This window comes from Protopterus annectens, chromosome 6.part1 (assembly GCF_019279795.1).
Source record: "Protopterus annectens isolate FY-2018-M chromosome 6.part1, PAN1.0, whole genome shotgun sequence".
NCBI classification, from domain to species: Eukaryota; Metazoa; Chordata; order Ceratodontiformes; family Protopteridae; genus Protopterus; species Protopterus annectens.
Window position 1 is genome coordinate 21,714,600 of NC_056738.1, and position 17,213 is coordinate 21,731,812.

At 40.4% G+C, this 17,213-nt stretch overlaps 1 protein-coding gene across 2 annotated transcripts in view; it reads right to left on the reverse strand.

Moving 5' to 3' along the window:
* Window positions 1-17,213, reverse strand: part of LOC122805364 (mitogen-activated protein kinase kinase kinase kinase 2-like) — a 1,562,336-nt gene that overhangs the window by 516,676 nt on the left and 1,028,447 nt on the right. For both annotated transcript variants that reach the window (XM_044075456.1, XM_044075455.1), the window contains one exon: window positions 15,277-15,445. In XM_044075456.1, coding sequence (XP_043931391.1) covers window positions 15,277-15,445 — 169 coding nt within the window. The remainder of the gene's footprint in view (window positions 1-15,276; window positions 15,446-17,213) is intronic.

Genomic DNA, 17,213 nt, shown 5'->3' on the forward strand with positions numbered 1-17,213 from the left:
TTGGATTCACAATCATGGTCTTGTAAGAGATATGCTAGTCTCAACTGGGTTACAATATAATATTCCCTAACGCTTGATACCTCTAGGCCTTCCTCCTTATGAGAGTTAAGCACTGCCTCCTATTCTACTCATCGCTTACAACCTCCCCAAATATATTTAGAAATTGCTCCTTCAAGATGTTTCCAACTATTCTGATCGGGGAAATTTATAAACGCATTACCCATATATAATATTAATGGGACTCTAAACATTTTTATTGCTTGAATTTTTTATCCATATCTACCTTAGATACTTCCCATCTCTCTCACTCTCTGCATTTTTCTTTGTAATTCTCTCCATGTCTCTAGCAAGAACTCCTAGGCTTTTCTCGTTATCCATACTCCTATGCATTTCATTCCACTGTGTCCCAATAAATTAGAATAATCTTGTACTAACTGAAAATATACTGTAAAATTCACACCAATTGTTTTTGTCTTTGTTTCATTTATTTTATATCCTGACACTTTCGTGAACCACCTTAATAATACAAACAATATGGCTATATCTTCTTCTGGGTTTGCTTGAAGTACTATCACATCACCTGTAAAAATTGTCAGTTAATTCTGCTTTGTTTTCATTGTCCAGCCCCTTATGCTAGAGTTTCTTAAGTTAATTGCTAATGGTTCTAAATATATGGCAAATATATGGCAAAATGCATGGGGGACAATAGGCACCCATGTTTTGTCCCTCTCTGTACTAAAAACTCTTTTCAGTTAACCTACCATTTACTTTAATCCTTGCTTTAGAGCCAATTTAAAGCCATTAAAACATATGCATTAGTTTCTCTAGGAATCCCATTGTCCCCCATAAATACCTCCAGTTCACTCCAAATGCATCAAGTTCAGCCATCACCAATGATTCTCCTGCTTTCTCTGCATCATTATTTAAGTTAGCCAACACTAAGTTATCAAAAATCTGATGACCCTATATGATGTCACTCAGATCCACATTTATTATTCCTGGAAAGATTTCTGCTAGTGTAGCTATTATCATACCTGCAAAAGTTTTACAATCAAAGTTTAAAAATGCAGTCAACCTATATGAGCCTGAGCTAGAGGGGGTTTCTTCTTTTCTTTATTATTACTGCGATTACTGCTTCACACCAAGAAGACAGTACCTTTCCTCCTTCAAAGACTATTAAAAAGGCATTCCATATCTGCAAGATGTCATTATTCCATCTCCCGACATTTCATTTGGAAGTCAATCCCTCTCAGGCATTTTACCATTGTTTTGTTTTCTTATTTACTCCTTATCTCTTGTTCTGAAATAGGCTTAATTAAACTTGCCTCTTCTTGTCAGTGATGCCATGTTACTTCCATCAAATATTCCTGAAACAAAGCTAACCAATCTCCTGGTTCGGTTTACTCTGAATATAATTCTGCAAAATAGCTCCTAAATATGCTCTCCACTTGTTCTGGGACACTAGTAAGTTTTCCTGGGTTGGGATATTTCAGTTTTGTAATCCGTCTAGCAACCTTCTGCTTGTACAATCTTTGCATGAGTAATTTCTGCACAGTAGAGGTATTTGCAAAGAATTTTTAATTTGTGGCTGTTTTCTTAGACCATCTTCAATATGTCTATCTAATCTTCCTTTTAGATCTTCAAACTCATTTCGCTCTTCATTACTTATCCTCTCTTTTCTCTGCTGCAAGTATTTTAATCTTTCTACTTTAAATTCCTAATCCATTGGCATTCTTTCCAATCTCTCTTTTCCTGGTCAAATTAAGTTGTTTGCAGTTTTCTTTTAGAGCCATAGGTTCAAAACCTCTTCCTGCATGTTATCCCACTCTTTTATCATAGCATCAAAATCCTTTTCTGCGGGTTCTTCCACTAACTGCATTCAGCCCTTCAGTGTCTATTATCATGACACTAGGAGGAATCCTTAAGATGCACTCTACCGATACATGATCTGACAAGAATGTGTAATTTTTCTCTCCCATCAGTCTTACCTAGGGCTAACCAGCCATTAACTTAGCACACTAATTTGAAAAACTTGTCTTCACTAGCTACTATCCTTCTTCTGGGTCCTCCACTTACATCCATTTTGTCAGTTACCATGTTCCAATCTCCACCTAGTATTAATATTCCTTGATGGAAGTCTGTTACTTTCTCAAATGACTTGTCAGGTTTCCTCCTTTTTAGTTAGGGAGAGCAGATGTTACTCAGTGTTATTCTTTTATTTTCCCAGTTACCCCTAAGAAGGACAAATGTCCTATGTATTTACCTACTATTTCTATATTAACTCCTCTTTTTTATTAACATTATTACCTACTGCTTTCTTCCTTCTATTGCTTGAAAGTAATGGCCCTCCCCTCTGCATTGTAGTATTACTATTTAATTTTCCTCTCTCATTAATGGGTTTCTTGTAACACTATTATATCCAGTTTAATTTTTTCAATATAATTCAGTGCTTAATTTTTCTTCTTTTCATTCATTAAGCCATTTACATTCCATATTACTATTTTTACTCTGGTCTAACTCTTTTTTTTTATGTACCCGGTGCTCTTTGAGATCCCCATGATCACAATTACCTAGTATGCTTATTTTCCTTCTGATGCCTGTTACAAAAAGGCTCCTCAACATTAAACCTTTGAATTGTAGCAGCTTTCCAAAAAGAATACCAATTAACCTTTCTCTGGAAACTATATACAGTTTTACTAACCTAAATGTCTCCTCACTCTGTCTTTGCTTCCCTTTGGTAAAGAACATATGCTCTATTCTTGGCACTTGGGTCCTCTTCTATCTCCTCCCTTGATTTTCTCTCTCTCGTACTTTGCATATCTGGCTGTACTACAGTAGCTTAAATTCAAACAGATTGCCTATTTATTTATCTTTGACATTTAAACTTGCACCTATATCTCTTCTGTTAGCTTTATTTATTAATATCACAACCCCCCACTTTTAAATCCTCTTTTTGTTAAATTTTACAAGTGATTCTCATCCATCCCAATGAATAATTCAACTACTTCTTTCTAAGTGAGACTGTGTGGTTACTTCGAGTCCACAATCTAATCCCTCCATGAGCCTCTTTTGTTTTTTAAAGCTATGTCCCTCCAACAACTCTCCTTCTTGACAATGCACTTTTACTGAATACACCTACTCAAATAGCATTTTGGCCATGTTTCTAATAGTGCTGCAGCACAATTCAAGTGATATTGATAGTTAAACCTCCAATTTCCTAGTTTCCAGATCAGCTTAGGTGGGAGGTCATAGCTATACGCCCAAGGATACACCACATCCCCACTTAATCACAGTTTTCTGTTTTTCATCTTCCATTTTCCCTTGTTCCTAAAGTTTGTTAAATGGGCATATAATATCCCTTATACTACGAACCTTCTTGTTGGCTCTCTTTGCCAGTTTAGCCCAGCAGTTATTACTGGAGGGTCTAACCGAGCTGCAATTATTATTTGACTCAATGTTACTCCTTCCTCCCAAAGTGGCTGCACCCTCCACAGTGGAAAAAATCTCACCTCTTTGCTTCTGCAGCCAAGCAGTCAATACAAATACAGTTGATCTCCCATATTATATTATTTCAAACCCATTAGACGATGCTTGTAAAACTCCCTATGAAAACTTTATTGCTAGTCAGCTCAACCATGTTCTATATTGTGTAACGTATACTAAAAAACGTGCTGTTAGATTTATTTCACCCCACCCCATTCAACTCCCATCATACAATTCAACTATTCAACTAATTTGGTTATGTACATTTTGTAAACGTAATGTTCTATGTGACTGAAAAAAAAGTTATGTACTCACCATAATGGTCCATGTTTGTTGTCCATCTTGCCTTCATTCTTTGCTGGTTGGGGTTCGGAACCGAGCATCGGTTCTGACTCTGCCTTTACTAAAGCTCGAGAGCTGCTACTAGTTTGAGGCTATACCCTAATCCCATCATGCTTAGGGAAGAATACCCAGATCTTGTTTGCAATTACTAAACATCAGTAAGAAAAATATGTATATATATATATATATATATATATATATATATATATATATATATATATATATATATATATACACTAATACACCCATCACATGTGCCATATAGGACTAAGGAAGGAAATCAGAGAACATGAGTTCTAAATCCAGTAAAGAGCTATCGATCCTCTAGGAGCGAAGGTTGGGAAGCAAGAATGAAGGCGAGGTGGACAACAAACATGGAACGTTATAGTGAGTACATAACTTCTTTATGTTATGTTGTCCTATCACCTTCATTCTTTGCTGGTTGGGACAGCGTACCTAGCACCTTCTTTCTTGGGTGGCTCAAGGGAATAAACTTTTCAGAACAGTGGATGCAAAGGAAGCCCTGTTCTGGGAGGTCACATCTACTTTGTAATGAGTGATAAAGGTATGATGTTTAAACCATGTTGCTGCAGCACAAATTCAATCCATAGGTAACCAGGCCTGAAAAGCAGTCAATGTTGCAATAGCTCTTGTTGAGTGACCCTTAACTTTACCAGGCAGTTGTCTATTTTGAGAAGTGTATGAATAGGTAATAGTATCCGTAAGCCATTTTAGGTCCATAGGTTGGTACTAGGCTATCAGCCCTAGGGCCTATACAAGCCTAGCCATAACAATTCCCTGGCTATTTTTTCCCACACTATTTACTTCCCTGGGCCCCTGTGACAGAGTGACCTTTGATATTGGAGCACACTTCTTTTTATCTCAGAAGGATACAAATAATTGATCAGACTTCCTGATTTCCTTTGTTCTGTGTAGGTAAAAATGTAGCTGCCTGTGCACATCCAATTGAAGTTTATATTCTGCCCCGTTGCCATCGGGAAGAAAACAGGTAGGTCAATGGACTGATTCAAGTTATTCTCAGAACAATCTTTGGGAAAAAAGGATGGATTAGTTCTAAGGGAGACTCTATCTTTATGGAAAACTAAGTAGGGAGGGCATATGGATAATGTTTGAAGTTCTGACACCCTCCTAGCTGATGTGATGGCCACGTTAGGAACTTTAGATGACAAGAGGAAGCTGGTTCATAAGGTAGAAGGATTAAGGTGGATAATATTAGGTTGAGGTCACAGGGAGCTGGTGGTTCCTAGACTGGAGGCCTTTGCAAAAAGGTACCTCTCAGAAAGGCCTTGCACAGTCTGTGAGACATTATTTTTGATCCCATATCTCCCATGTGATAGTTGGATATGGTGGCTATTTGAACTTGAATGGTAGATGCTGCTGCCCCTTCATTAAAAAGTTCTACCAAGAAGTCTAAGATGGATATTACTGGGGCTGTAAAAGGATCAATATGATTGATGGAAGCCCAATGAGAAAATCTTTTCCACTTGCCATCATAACATTCCTAGTTGTGGCCTTATGGGATGAAACCAGGATATGTTTCACAGCAAAGGATATGTGCAGGAGCCTGGCTAAGACTGGAAGTGGAGCAGCCACTCTGCCAATTTGAGGGTTTGGATTGAAGGATGGAGCATTCCCGACGGATGCATTAGGAGGTCTGGTACTGGGTCTAGAATCCATGGCTCCTGTTGCAGATGGGACCAAAGGAAGGGGAACCAAATTTGACGAGGCCAGTATGGGGCTATGAGTATTATCCTGCTTCTCAGCAAAAGAGATTTCTGGAGTACTTTGGGGATTAACAGGAACAGAGGAAAGGCATAAAGAAGACCCAGGAGCCAATCGTGTACAAGTGTATCCCTTGGTGACTCCCCCAGAGGGGGGATCAGAGCAAAATAGCCTGCTGTATTTGGCATTCATGGACGTGGCAAAAAGTTTGCAGCAAGGCTGGCCCCACTTGCAAAAGTTCTGTTCTGAAATTTCCTGTTTTAGTGACCACTCGTGAGGCATTAGGATAGCTCTGCTTAGCTTGTTCGCTATTATGTTGGATTTCCACAGGGTATGTGTTGCTATCAGAAAGCATTGGGAGGAGACTGCCCACTACCATACTCTGAGCCTTTCAACACAGGGGGTAAGATCTGGTTCTGCCTTGTTTGTTTATATACCACACGACCAACATATTGTCTGTCTGAATTGCAATTGTTCCTAGTGAAAGGGAGTTCTGGAATGCTTGCAATACTAAGAGCACTGCTCTCATCTCTAGGACATTGATATGCAAGTGATATTCACATTCCTGCCAAGTCCCTTGGACTCTCTTTCCCAGATAATGCCCCCCCACCCTATCTGGTAAGCATCCATGGTTACTGTAGTTACTGGTTGTGGGAGATTGAATGGTCTGCCTAAAATTACCTGGGTGGATTGAAGCCACCAACTGAGGCCCTTCTTGCAGGAATCTGTGATGATGATCTTGTGGACATGGGGAACTCCTGCATGGACCACTGAGCAAAAAGTAACCACTGGAGTACTCTCATGTGTAGACGTGCAAGAGGTACCAGAGTAATTGCTGCTGCCATGGTACCCAGAAACTTCAGGACAACCTTTGCCTGTACTTTCTTTTTTGCAAGCAGATTGAACACTTGATGATGATGTGTTTATAGCCTGTCTTCAGTATGTTTTGCTACCATGTCTTTTGTATTTAAGTCTGCTCCTATGACTGTAATATGTTGTGATGGCAACAAAGCAGATTTTTTGAAGTTTATGATGATACCCAGCTGTGAACACAGGTGAATAGTGGTGTCTCTGGCTTTGATTAGTAGATGCTCGGTGGTGGCAGTTAGGAGCCAGTCGTCCAGATATGGAAACACTTAGAATCCCAAATGTCTCATGTGAGCCATGACCACTGCCATGCATTTGGTGAACTCTTTGGGGGCTGTAGTGAGACCAAAGGGCAGGGTTCTAAACTGATAGTGACTGGCCCCCAGCTGAAAGCGTAGGTGATTCCTGGATTGCCTGCCCATTTTTATATGGTACTACGCATCCTGGAGATCTATCGAGCACATCCAATTGTCTTTTCCCAAAAAGGGAAGTATTGACTGCAGTGTCACCATCCGGAACTTTGATTTTTTTACAAACTTGTTCACCCCGCTGAGATCCAAAATGGGCCTCCAGTCCCCTTTCTTCTTTGGAACTAAAAAGAACCTTGTGTAAGTTACGGATCCAATTTCGTCTCTCGGGATGTCTTGGATGACTATTTTTCTTAGCAACCTTTGAATTTTCTAGGGTTGCCTGATCCCTCTGGCTGGATGGAACGTCTGGGATTGATCTTTTTTCTAACGGAGGGGAAGAGAAGGGAATGCTGTAGCCACTGGATATTATCATCTGTACCCATTTGCCTTGTGTAATATTTAGCCAGGCGTTTTGGTACAGTGACAATCGACCCCGACTGCCTCCAGAGGTGGACAGGTGGGCTTCCTTTCAGGACTGCTGGAAGGGCCTACCAGAGAACGTATCTCTGTCACCCCATTTTTGCAGACCCTCTCTGCCGCAAGATCGGAGTCTTCCGTTACTATTTCCCCCTCTGCCTCTGGGGGATGATTCACCACATTCATCTGGGAAAACTCTTTGGGACTTATGGAACCACATCTTTCCTCCCTTCTGGCCTTTGGGGTAAGGCCTGGTGGGGAGGAAAAAACGTACTCCCATGGCAGAAATAGTCTTACCCTCCTGCTTGCACCTGGTCAGTGTTTCTTTCACCTTTGGGCTGAACAAAGATGAACCATCGAAAGGGGTGTTGACAAAGGAAGACTTGAAGGGCTCTGCAAACTCACATAGGTGCATCCAGGAATGCTTTCTTAGGGAAATTCCTGTACCCGCCTCCCTACTTACTCCGTCAGCCACATAAGATATAAGCCGCATGGAGGAGTGAACTACAGAGTTTAAGGTAGCAAGCTAAGTGGTCACCTTGTCTGAAACCCCAGCAGCTGTAGAACCTTGGAGGGTATCACCTAACTCTTTCAGGAGATCCCTCTGCAGTCCAGTGAAATGAGTCAAGTAGTTCAGCGACTCGATTATAAAGGTCGCTGATGAGAACATACGCTTTCCGTATCTGTCCATTGTGCGAGATTCTTTATTCAGTGGATGGACAGATGTGGAAGTCTCAGACAATTCCTTTTTGGTGGCAGCCGCCACCACCATAGCATCAACTGGGACACCTCTGGATAAAAATTCCTTGTCAGAGGGGGCAGTAATGAACTTGTTGTGCATCCTCGGAATGGGTTCCACAGATTTTGGAGCCCCCCCATGCCTTTCAACTGACTACGTTAAGGAGATGGTTGAAAGGTGGGGTCACCCAAGAGGTGGAGTGGTGAGACCCGAAAGCCTCCAGGTACAAGGACTCATCCTCAGAAGGTTTGATGAGTTTCCAGCCACCTCTCTGTTTAAGGATCTCTAGGATGTCCGCAAACGAGACATCCTCAGAGGGTGACCGTGGGGACCCTTCTTAATCATCTAGGTCCATGTCAGTGACAGACTCCTTAGGGGAGTCTAGATGTTTAGTCTTAAATGTTCTCTTCCAGGGGACCTCTTCAGAGGGATACTCTGGAGAGGTTTCGGAAGAGACGTTTTTGCCCACTGGGGCATCCTGGGACTTTGGGTCTCTACATCTGGGGGGAGAGATGATAGAGAGACACCCTGGCACTTTTAGGGGAAGAGAACTTGGATCAGAGAGTGGAGCTGATTGGGGTGACAGCACACTCCTCATGACCTCGAAGGCACCACGATCCCATTCCGAGGGAGCCCCTGGCTCTGAAGAACCAGGTGACTGCCCCCGAACCAAAGCCGTAGGCTCCAAGACCGATGTAGGTGCCGAGCTGACCCGTGCCGATGCCCCAAAAAGTAGATTCAGATCAGACAGCTGTCCGACCTGACCCTCCTCTCCGGACCAGATGAGGAGCATCGGCCCCTAGACTCCTCGCCCGAGGATGGCACCAAGGTAGTCGGAGCAGAAATCGGGACCGAAGATCCTGGAGCAAGTCTCAGTCCTGAGGATTCCACTACTATCAAATCCAAGCCCTCCAGCTCTGAAGCCGCAACTTGGGTCAGAGGAGGAACTGTCACAGGTGTGGTGATGGTTGTCAGAGCCAACTCCATTCTGGGAGGGCTCACCAGGATCTTGGCCAGTGCGGTGTGTGTAGAAGTCTCTTAACCACCCGCTCCACGTTGTCGTCGGACAGGGTCCTGGAAGACTGAGAGGATGGAGCCGAGGACCTGTTTGACTGCAAAATGGGTGAATGTAGTACTGACGAGACTGGGTCCAATATAGGGGACCATCTCTAACTACGACTCTCTATTGGTTACGAAAGGATCAGTGGAGCCGAAGAGACAGATATCTTGGGCCCGGAAACCTTCTGGTCCTTGTTCAATTCTTTTGCCTGCTTCTTCGCCGGTTCAGATGCTGGCACTGAGGAAGAAGGTCTTTTTGAAGATTTGTCTGACATTGGTGATTTAGAGGAAGAACTCTGTTTTCCTTCAATAGCTTCAGAAAAAGGAACTCTGAGCAGACCCCTCACAATGAGTTTATCCTTTCTTTACTGTAAATCTCTAGAACTAAACCCATGACAAACAGCACAGGATTCCTGTAGGTGGACAGTACCCAAACAGTAAACACAGCTGGTGTGTCCATTCGTTAAAGGCATTTTCTGTGTGCACTGGTCACACTTCTTGAAGCCAGAAGGCTTCAGTTCTTTACCATCCTTAGACATGACTGTCAATTTTTTTAAACTACAAAAAAACAAATTCTACTAATGGTTTTAACTATAACAAGATCAACTACATTAAAGCACAAACCAAGCCTTTTTTTTTTAAATAGCTAGCAACTGAAGGGAACACACACCACAACAGTAGAAAGGGGAACCAGAGGAGAAGTCTCTAACTTAAACAACAATCTCCTCTCGTAATAGGGGAAGTCTCTAACTTAAATGACAACTCCCAACAAGCGGAATAGATGAGAAAAGTGAAGGGTAGCCCTCTAACTGAAATGGGCTGATTCAAGGAGTCCTCTAACTTAAATGAACTCCTTGTCAAAATCAGAGGAAGAAATTACAACAATAAAATCCACACAAACCCTGTGATAGAAAGGGAGTTTGGGCACAAGATAGGGTAGGAGAACAGCCTAACGAAAGATGATGGCCGGCAACACACAAAGCACTGCAAAAATGAGCAAATTTGACAACTATAAGTAAAAGTAAATATTCTCAACAATAGCAAAACGAACAAGAATTATTGGTCAAAACAAAGAAAGTTTTCTACTTAGCCTGGAGCCTATTAGGAATCAACCTGATCTAATTTAATAGCAAATGAGATCTGTATATTCTTCCCTAAGCATGATGGGATAGGGTATAGCCTTGAGGAAGTGGAAGCTCTCGAGCTTTATTAAAGGCTGAGTGGGAAACCCAACCAGCAAAGAATGAAGGCGAGATAGGGCAACATAACATCAACAGTTGTGAATTCTTGTTAACCATGCACCGTATTGTGTAAACTACATTACTGAACTCATTATCACCCAGAAAAATCTGCAGTTATACACATTTCAGCTTAAAACACATCCTTTACTATTTGCACCTACCCCTTCAACTCTCATCATGAAGTTCCAGTGCTCAACTAATTTAACTACTTAAATTTAACAGCTTTAAAGTTCTTGCTAGTTAAGATAACCTTCTTGTTCCTTGCTCATGGCTCATTCTCAGGTCATTTTCAGTCAGCTTCTGGACACTTACATCCTTTCACTTTTTCCAGTATCATGTCTGAATCAAAGACATTTTTGTACCATGGAGGAAAGGTTTGGTGTTTGGATTGTTTAAAGTATGGGGTGAATCTATTTCTTTTAATCCTCATACCCATGGAAAAATCACAATCAACATAAACACACTGTTCCCCAAGTGTTAAAATCTTACCTTTTCTCCATAGTAAGCACTGAAGTTGCTCTTTCAAGTAGTAATTTTGTATTTTATTACTAATGGGCATGGGAATCCAGTCATAGCTAAAAAGGGATAACAGACACGATGTGCTGTCAATGAGTATTTCTTTTTTTGCTAATTTACTCCATTTATTTACCTGTTCTATTATAAATTGTCTACAGTCTCTTCCACCCAGCCCTTAGGGATAGTTATAAATATCAAATTCTTTCTTCTTTCTTAATCTTCTATTTCCTGGATTTTTTTCCTGCCTGTAATGCTGTTAATCTTGTTTATGCCATTTTATCTTCTCCTTTTAACAACTCCAGTTCACTGGAGTGTGTTGACAGTGCTGTTTCCATCGCCTGCAATTTTTTCAGTCTTCTTAATATAGTCCAGCAGACCGTCTGTAATTCTAACCACTTCTGAATAAAGTTTGCCTATCTTTTCACACATTTCTGTCATTTCTTTCCCTATCTAGAGGTATAGCCAGTTTGCTGTCTTGCCATTTTGCTTTAGTTCTTCAGCCAGCTTGTGGAGTAGATTGATGGTCTGTTTCTTACTTTTAACTGATTTATTCTTTCTAATCGTACACAGTTATTAGCAAATAATAACCAGGGGTTTATTAATCACTATTTCCATATTTTGACTCACTCACAGCTCATTCATGCAATGCTACACCAGAAACCCCCTCAATGAAACGACTTTCACCTACAATGGAGTCTTCCATTTTTCTCTACTGTTGGGTGACCACAAAGTAGGTATATACACATGTCTGAGGGTGAGGGTGTGGGTTCCCCCCCCCCAAAAAAAGGTGTGTGGGAGTTGAAGACAGCTAAACCTTTCACCGATGTTCACTGAAGGTGGTTTTAGCAAGTTAATATTAAAGTACTGGCATTCAGAAGTCAGCTGTCAAACTGTCAACATGATTCCTTAAAAAGTAGAACTGATGCTTTACTGGTCACACTTCAATTTCAAGTGTCAATACAAAAATCAGACAGTAAGCATGTTCAAAACAATAAGTCCTGCAATCAAAATTCTTCACTAACACAGCCCATAATCACAAATGTGACATGCTATTTTCTGATTCAAATTTCACTTCTGCAACTGTTCAACAAAAGTGTCTCAATGCTGTACTTTGCATTGGTTGTATTTACTACCGTGTACCTGCATTGTGGCTGAAAGGATACCTGGACCAGACCACTAATCTGTTTTTCTTCAATAGCTTCAGAAAAAGGAACTCTGAGCAGACCCCTCACAATGAGTTTATCCTTTCTTTAATGTAAAACTCTAGAACTAAACCCATGACAAATAGCACAGGATTCCTGTAGGTGGACAGTACCCAAACAGTAAACACAGCTGGTGTGTCCATTCGCTAAATACATTTTCTGCCTACATTGGTCACACTTCTTGAAGCCAGAAGGCTTCAGTTCTTTACCATCCTTAGACATGACTGTCAATTTTCTTAAACTACAAAAAAACAAATTTTACTAATGGTTTTAACTATAACAAGATCAACTACATTAAAGCACAAACCAAGCCTTTTTTTTTTTAAATAGCTAGCAACTGAAGGGAACACACACCACAACAGTAGAAAGGGGAACCAGAGGAGAAGTCTCTAACTTAAACAACAATCTCCTCTGGTAAGAGGGGAAGTCTCTAACTTAAATGACAACTCTCAACAAGCGGAATAGATGAGAAAAGTGAAGGGAAGCCCTCTAACTGAAATGGGCTGATTCAAGGAGTCCTCTAACTTAAATGAACTCCTTGTCAAAATCAGAGGAAGAAATTACAACAATAAAATCCACACAAACCCTGTGATAGAAAGGGAGTTTGGGCACAAGATAGGGTAGGAGAACAGCCTAACGAAAGATGACGGCCGGCAACACTCAAAGCACTGCAAAAATGAGCAAATTTGACAACTATAAGTAAAAGTAAATATTCTCAACAATAGCAAAACGAACAAGAATTATTGGTCAAAACAAAGAAAGTTTTCTATTAGCCTGGAGCCTATTAGGAAGCAACCTGATCTAGTTTAATAGCAAATGAGATCTGGATATTCTTCCCTAAGCATGATGGGATAGGGTATAGCCTTGAGGCAGTAGAAGCTCTCGAGCTTTATTAAAGGCCGAGTGGGAAACCCAACCAGCAAAGAATGAAGGCGAGATAGGGCAACATAACATCAACAGTTGTGAATTCTTGTTAACCATGCACCGTATTGTGTAAACTACATTACTGAACTCACTATCACCTAGAAAAATGTGCAGTTATACACATTTCAGCTTAAAACACATCCTTTACTATTTGCACCTACCCCTTCAACTCTCATCATGAAGTTCCAATGCTCAACTAATTTAACTACTTAAATTTAACAGCTTTAAAGTTCTTGCTAGTTAAGATAACCTTCTTGTTCCTTGTTCATGGCCCATTCTCAGGTCATTTTCAGTCAGCTCCTGGACACTTACATCCTTCCACTTCTTCCAGTATCATGTCTGAATCAAAGAAATTTTTGTACCATGGAGAAAAGGTTTGGTGTTTGGATTGTTTAAAGTATGGGGTGAATCTATTTCTTTTAATCCTCATACCCATGGAAAAATCACAATCAACATAAACACAGTTCCCCAAGTGTTAAAATCTTACCTTTTCTCCATAGTAAGCACTGAAGTTGCTCTTTCAAGTAGTAATTTTGTATTTTATTACTAATGGGTATGGGAATCCAGTCATAGCTAAAAAGGGATAACAGACACGATGTGCTGTCAATGAGTATTTCTTTTTTTGCTAATTTACTCCATTTATTTACCTGTTATATTATAAATTGTCTACAGTCTCTTCCTCCCAGCCCTTAGGGATAGTTATAAATATGAAATTCTCTCTTCTTTCTTAATCTTCTATTTCCTGGATTTTTTTCCTGCCTGTAATGCTGTTAATCTTGTTTATGCCATTTTATCTTCTCCTTTTAACAACTCCAGTTCACTGGAGTGTGTTGACAGTGCTGTTTCCATCGCCTGCAATTTTTTCAGTCTTCTTAATATAGTCCAGCAGACAGTCTGTAATTCTAACCACTTCTGAATAAAGTTTACCTATCTTTTCACACATTTCTGTCATTTCTTTCCCTATCTAGAGGTATAGCCACAGTTTGCTGTCTTGCAATTTTGCTTTAGTTCTTCAGCCAGCTTGTGGAGTAGATTGATGGTCTGTTTCTTACTTTTAACTGATTTATTCTTTCTAATCGTACACAGTTATTAGCAAATAATAACCAGGGGTTTATTAATCACTATTTCCATATTTTGACTCACTCACAGCTCATTCATGCAATGCTACACCAGAACCACCCTCAATGAAACGACTTTCACTTACAATGGAGTCTTCCATTTTTCTCTACTGTTGGGTGACCACAAAGTAGGTATATACACATGTCTGAGGGTGAGGGTGTGGGTGCCCCCCCCCAAAAAAAAAGGTGTGTGGGGGTTGAAGACAGCTAAACCTTTCACCGATGTTCACTGAAGGTGGTTTTAGCAAGTTAATATTAAAGTACTGGCATTCAGAAGTCAGCTGTCAAACTGTCAACATGATTCCTTAAAAAGTAGAACTGATGCTTTACTGGTCACACTTCAATTTCAAGTGTCAATACAAAAATCAGACAGTAAGCATGTTCAAAACAATAAGTCCTGCAATCAAAATTCTTCACCAACACAGCCCATAATCACAAATGTGACATGCTATTTTCTGTATCAAATTTCACTTCTGCAACTGTTCAACAAAACTGTCTCAATGCTGTACTTTGCATTGGTTGTATTTACTACCGTGTACCTGCATTGTGGCTGAAAGGATACCTGGAGCAGACCACTAATCCAATACACACATGCAAATAAATACATGAACTGAGTTCAACTCACCAGTGCTGAACTGCCAAGCTGTTTTCCACAGGAAGTCACTTCTGCTGCACTTTAAGTGTGCAACTGCAGTGACTAATTTGTTTTCATAGATTTCCTTCCACTTCAAGCTGGTGTGACTGTGGAGCTGGCATATATAAGTTTAGGTGGTGTAGGGGCTTGGCCCATATGGAGGGCAAAAAGAAAGATACACCCCTGAATAAAATTCATTTTTTTTCTTACAGTTAAATTCACATCCAGTTGTCCACTGCTCAGTGAGTTGGTTCTTCCCTGATCTGAAACTCCTATCAACCATATAATTCAGTATCCTAGGTGGTGAGTCATATATTTTAACTTTAGGAAGCCCAAATGAATGTCATACACACCGAAAAGTAATGCACAGAAAGTGTTCTATGAATAAGAACTGTTACAGGAATGCAATATTCTTGAAGTCAGAAAACAGAACTGTGTTATATGCTGTGGCATGAATATTTTAAAATGTTGTAAAAGCTAAATTACATTTCCTCTACATTTGAATTACTCTGTGAGAAATGGAATGTGATAAACTGACTTGATCACTGGTATTCCAAAAGTTTAACAGCTTTGATACTCACCTTTCCTAGTCAATGTTTTATCATTACTGTCAGAATCATCAAAATATGCTGAAATGGAAGGAGAGATTGATGATACAGATACACTAACTTCAGCTTGGCTCTGTCCAGGAGACCTCTTTATTGTACCACACTGATCCTCATCTTCATCCATATCTTCACTTGATTCTTGCTGTGGTGAAGATACCATGATTAAACATCCACATGAAAAAAAAAATTGCACACAACTTACATACTGGAGCATAGATTGCTATAAAAATTAAATTAAAATCTTTAAATACTTCAATTAAAACATACTTTCTTGACATATTAAGCATGTCTTAAAAATAAACAGTAAACACTGTGCATACAAACTTTCCTGGGAGTTTTTTTTTTTTTTTACGTAAAAGGCTGTAATATTCATCTTTTTGTATAAACGGTTTCTCATTACATTTAAAGTGCAGCCTTCTGTACATGCATTAACAGTTTTGCTGAGTTCAATCAATGCTTGATACAAACACAATGCAAAGGCTCTCTGCAATCTTTTTCAAACAGGACCTAAAAAAGCATAACTTATACTGGGATTCACAGACAGACACATGCTGTACAGGGATAATGTATGGAAACTGCCTACAATCTGTTCATCTGCAAGACTGACATGCTACATTGTGCCAGTACCCAGTACATGTGGAAACTGGCTCCCCATGGCTTCTCACGGAAATTATGAGGACCAAAATCATGATGGTCTGAAATTCCCAAAACAGAACAAAAGTAATTTTTAGAGGAGCTCTGACCCCCCCCCCCCCCCCACACACACACACACACATATTCGGGGGATTAACCATTACACCCATTACTTTAAAATATACTACCTCCATGAATGCTGTATCTTGAGGGGGGAGTGATTCTACTTAAGAAACTTCATGTCATGATATTGTGGGTCCTTTTAACTGTGATTGGTACCCATACAGATAAGCTGTACAAATTCATCCTCCTCCACTGCAAAGAATTTTTAACTTAGTGGAGAAATTTGTTAATCAGATTAGTACTCACAAGAGGCTGGTTGATCCTTGTCCAGAAAAGAGTGAGTGGCACTATGCCAGGCTGTACACCCACTATTCTCTAGTACTTGATAGCAACGTTTATGAAATAAGTATTTGCAATTCAGAATGGGTTTAGAGACAGACTACAGCAATGACAGATACCACTCTGTCCATTTATACATTTGAAGAAAAAGTACAGTTTTGTACCTACCATAAATGTAGATGTTCGAGGATCCACATTGCTGCAGTCCTAACTATTGGGTAGTCCGCTGTCCAGTCGGCCCGAATACCAAAGTATATGGCTGACGTCGGTCAGGGCGCATTAGACTGACGTCAGTACGTCAGGGTACTAATGCGCATGACCGACGTCATATCCTCAGTCTTTTCTTGCCCCAGATGTCAGAAGACCCTGAAAAGATAAGGCCAAAACCAAAACTCCCAAAATACCTGCACCAAAAATATATATACAATATATACACAATTAGCAGAATATAACCTCACCTACACAACCACCCCTAAACACAGAGGGGAAGGAGGGAGGGTAATTGGACTGCAGCAATGTGGATCCTCGAACATCTACATTTATGGTAGGTACAAAACTGTACTATGTTCTTCATTCCACATTGCTGCAGTCCTAACTATTGGGTAGAATCCCAAAGCAGAGGTAAGGGAGGCTGGCAAATCATAAGGAAGCAGGAACTGACAACATGCCTTGCAAAATAGCTGTGGCAAAACCAGCCCTAGACTTAGAGTAGAGAGGAAGGTGATAATGCTTAGAGAAAGTATGCACTGAACTCCAAGTAGCTGCCTCCAAAATATCCTTAGTTGCCACCCCCCTTAGAAATGCTGTGGAAGTGGCAGTAGCCCTAGTGGAATGAGGCCTAATCCCAGCTGTAATCTCCTTGCCATGATGGGAAT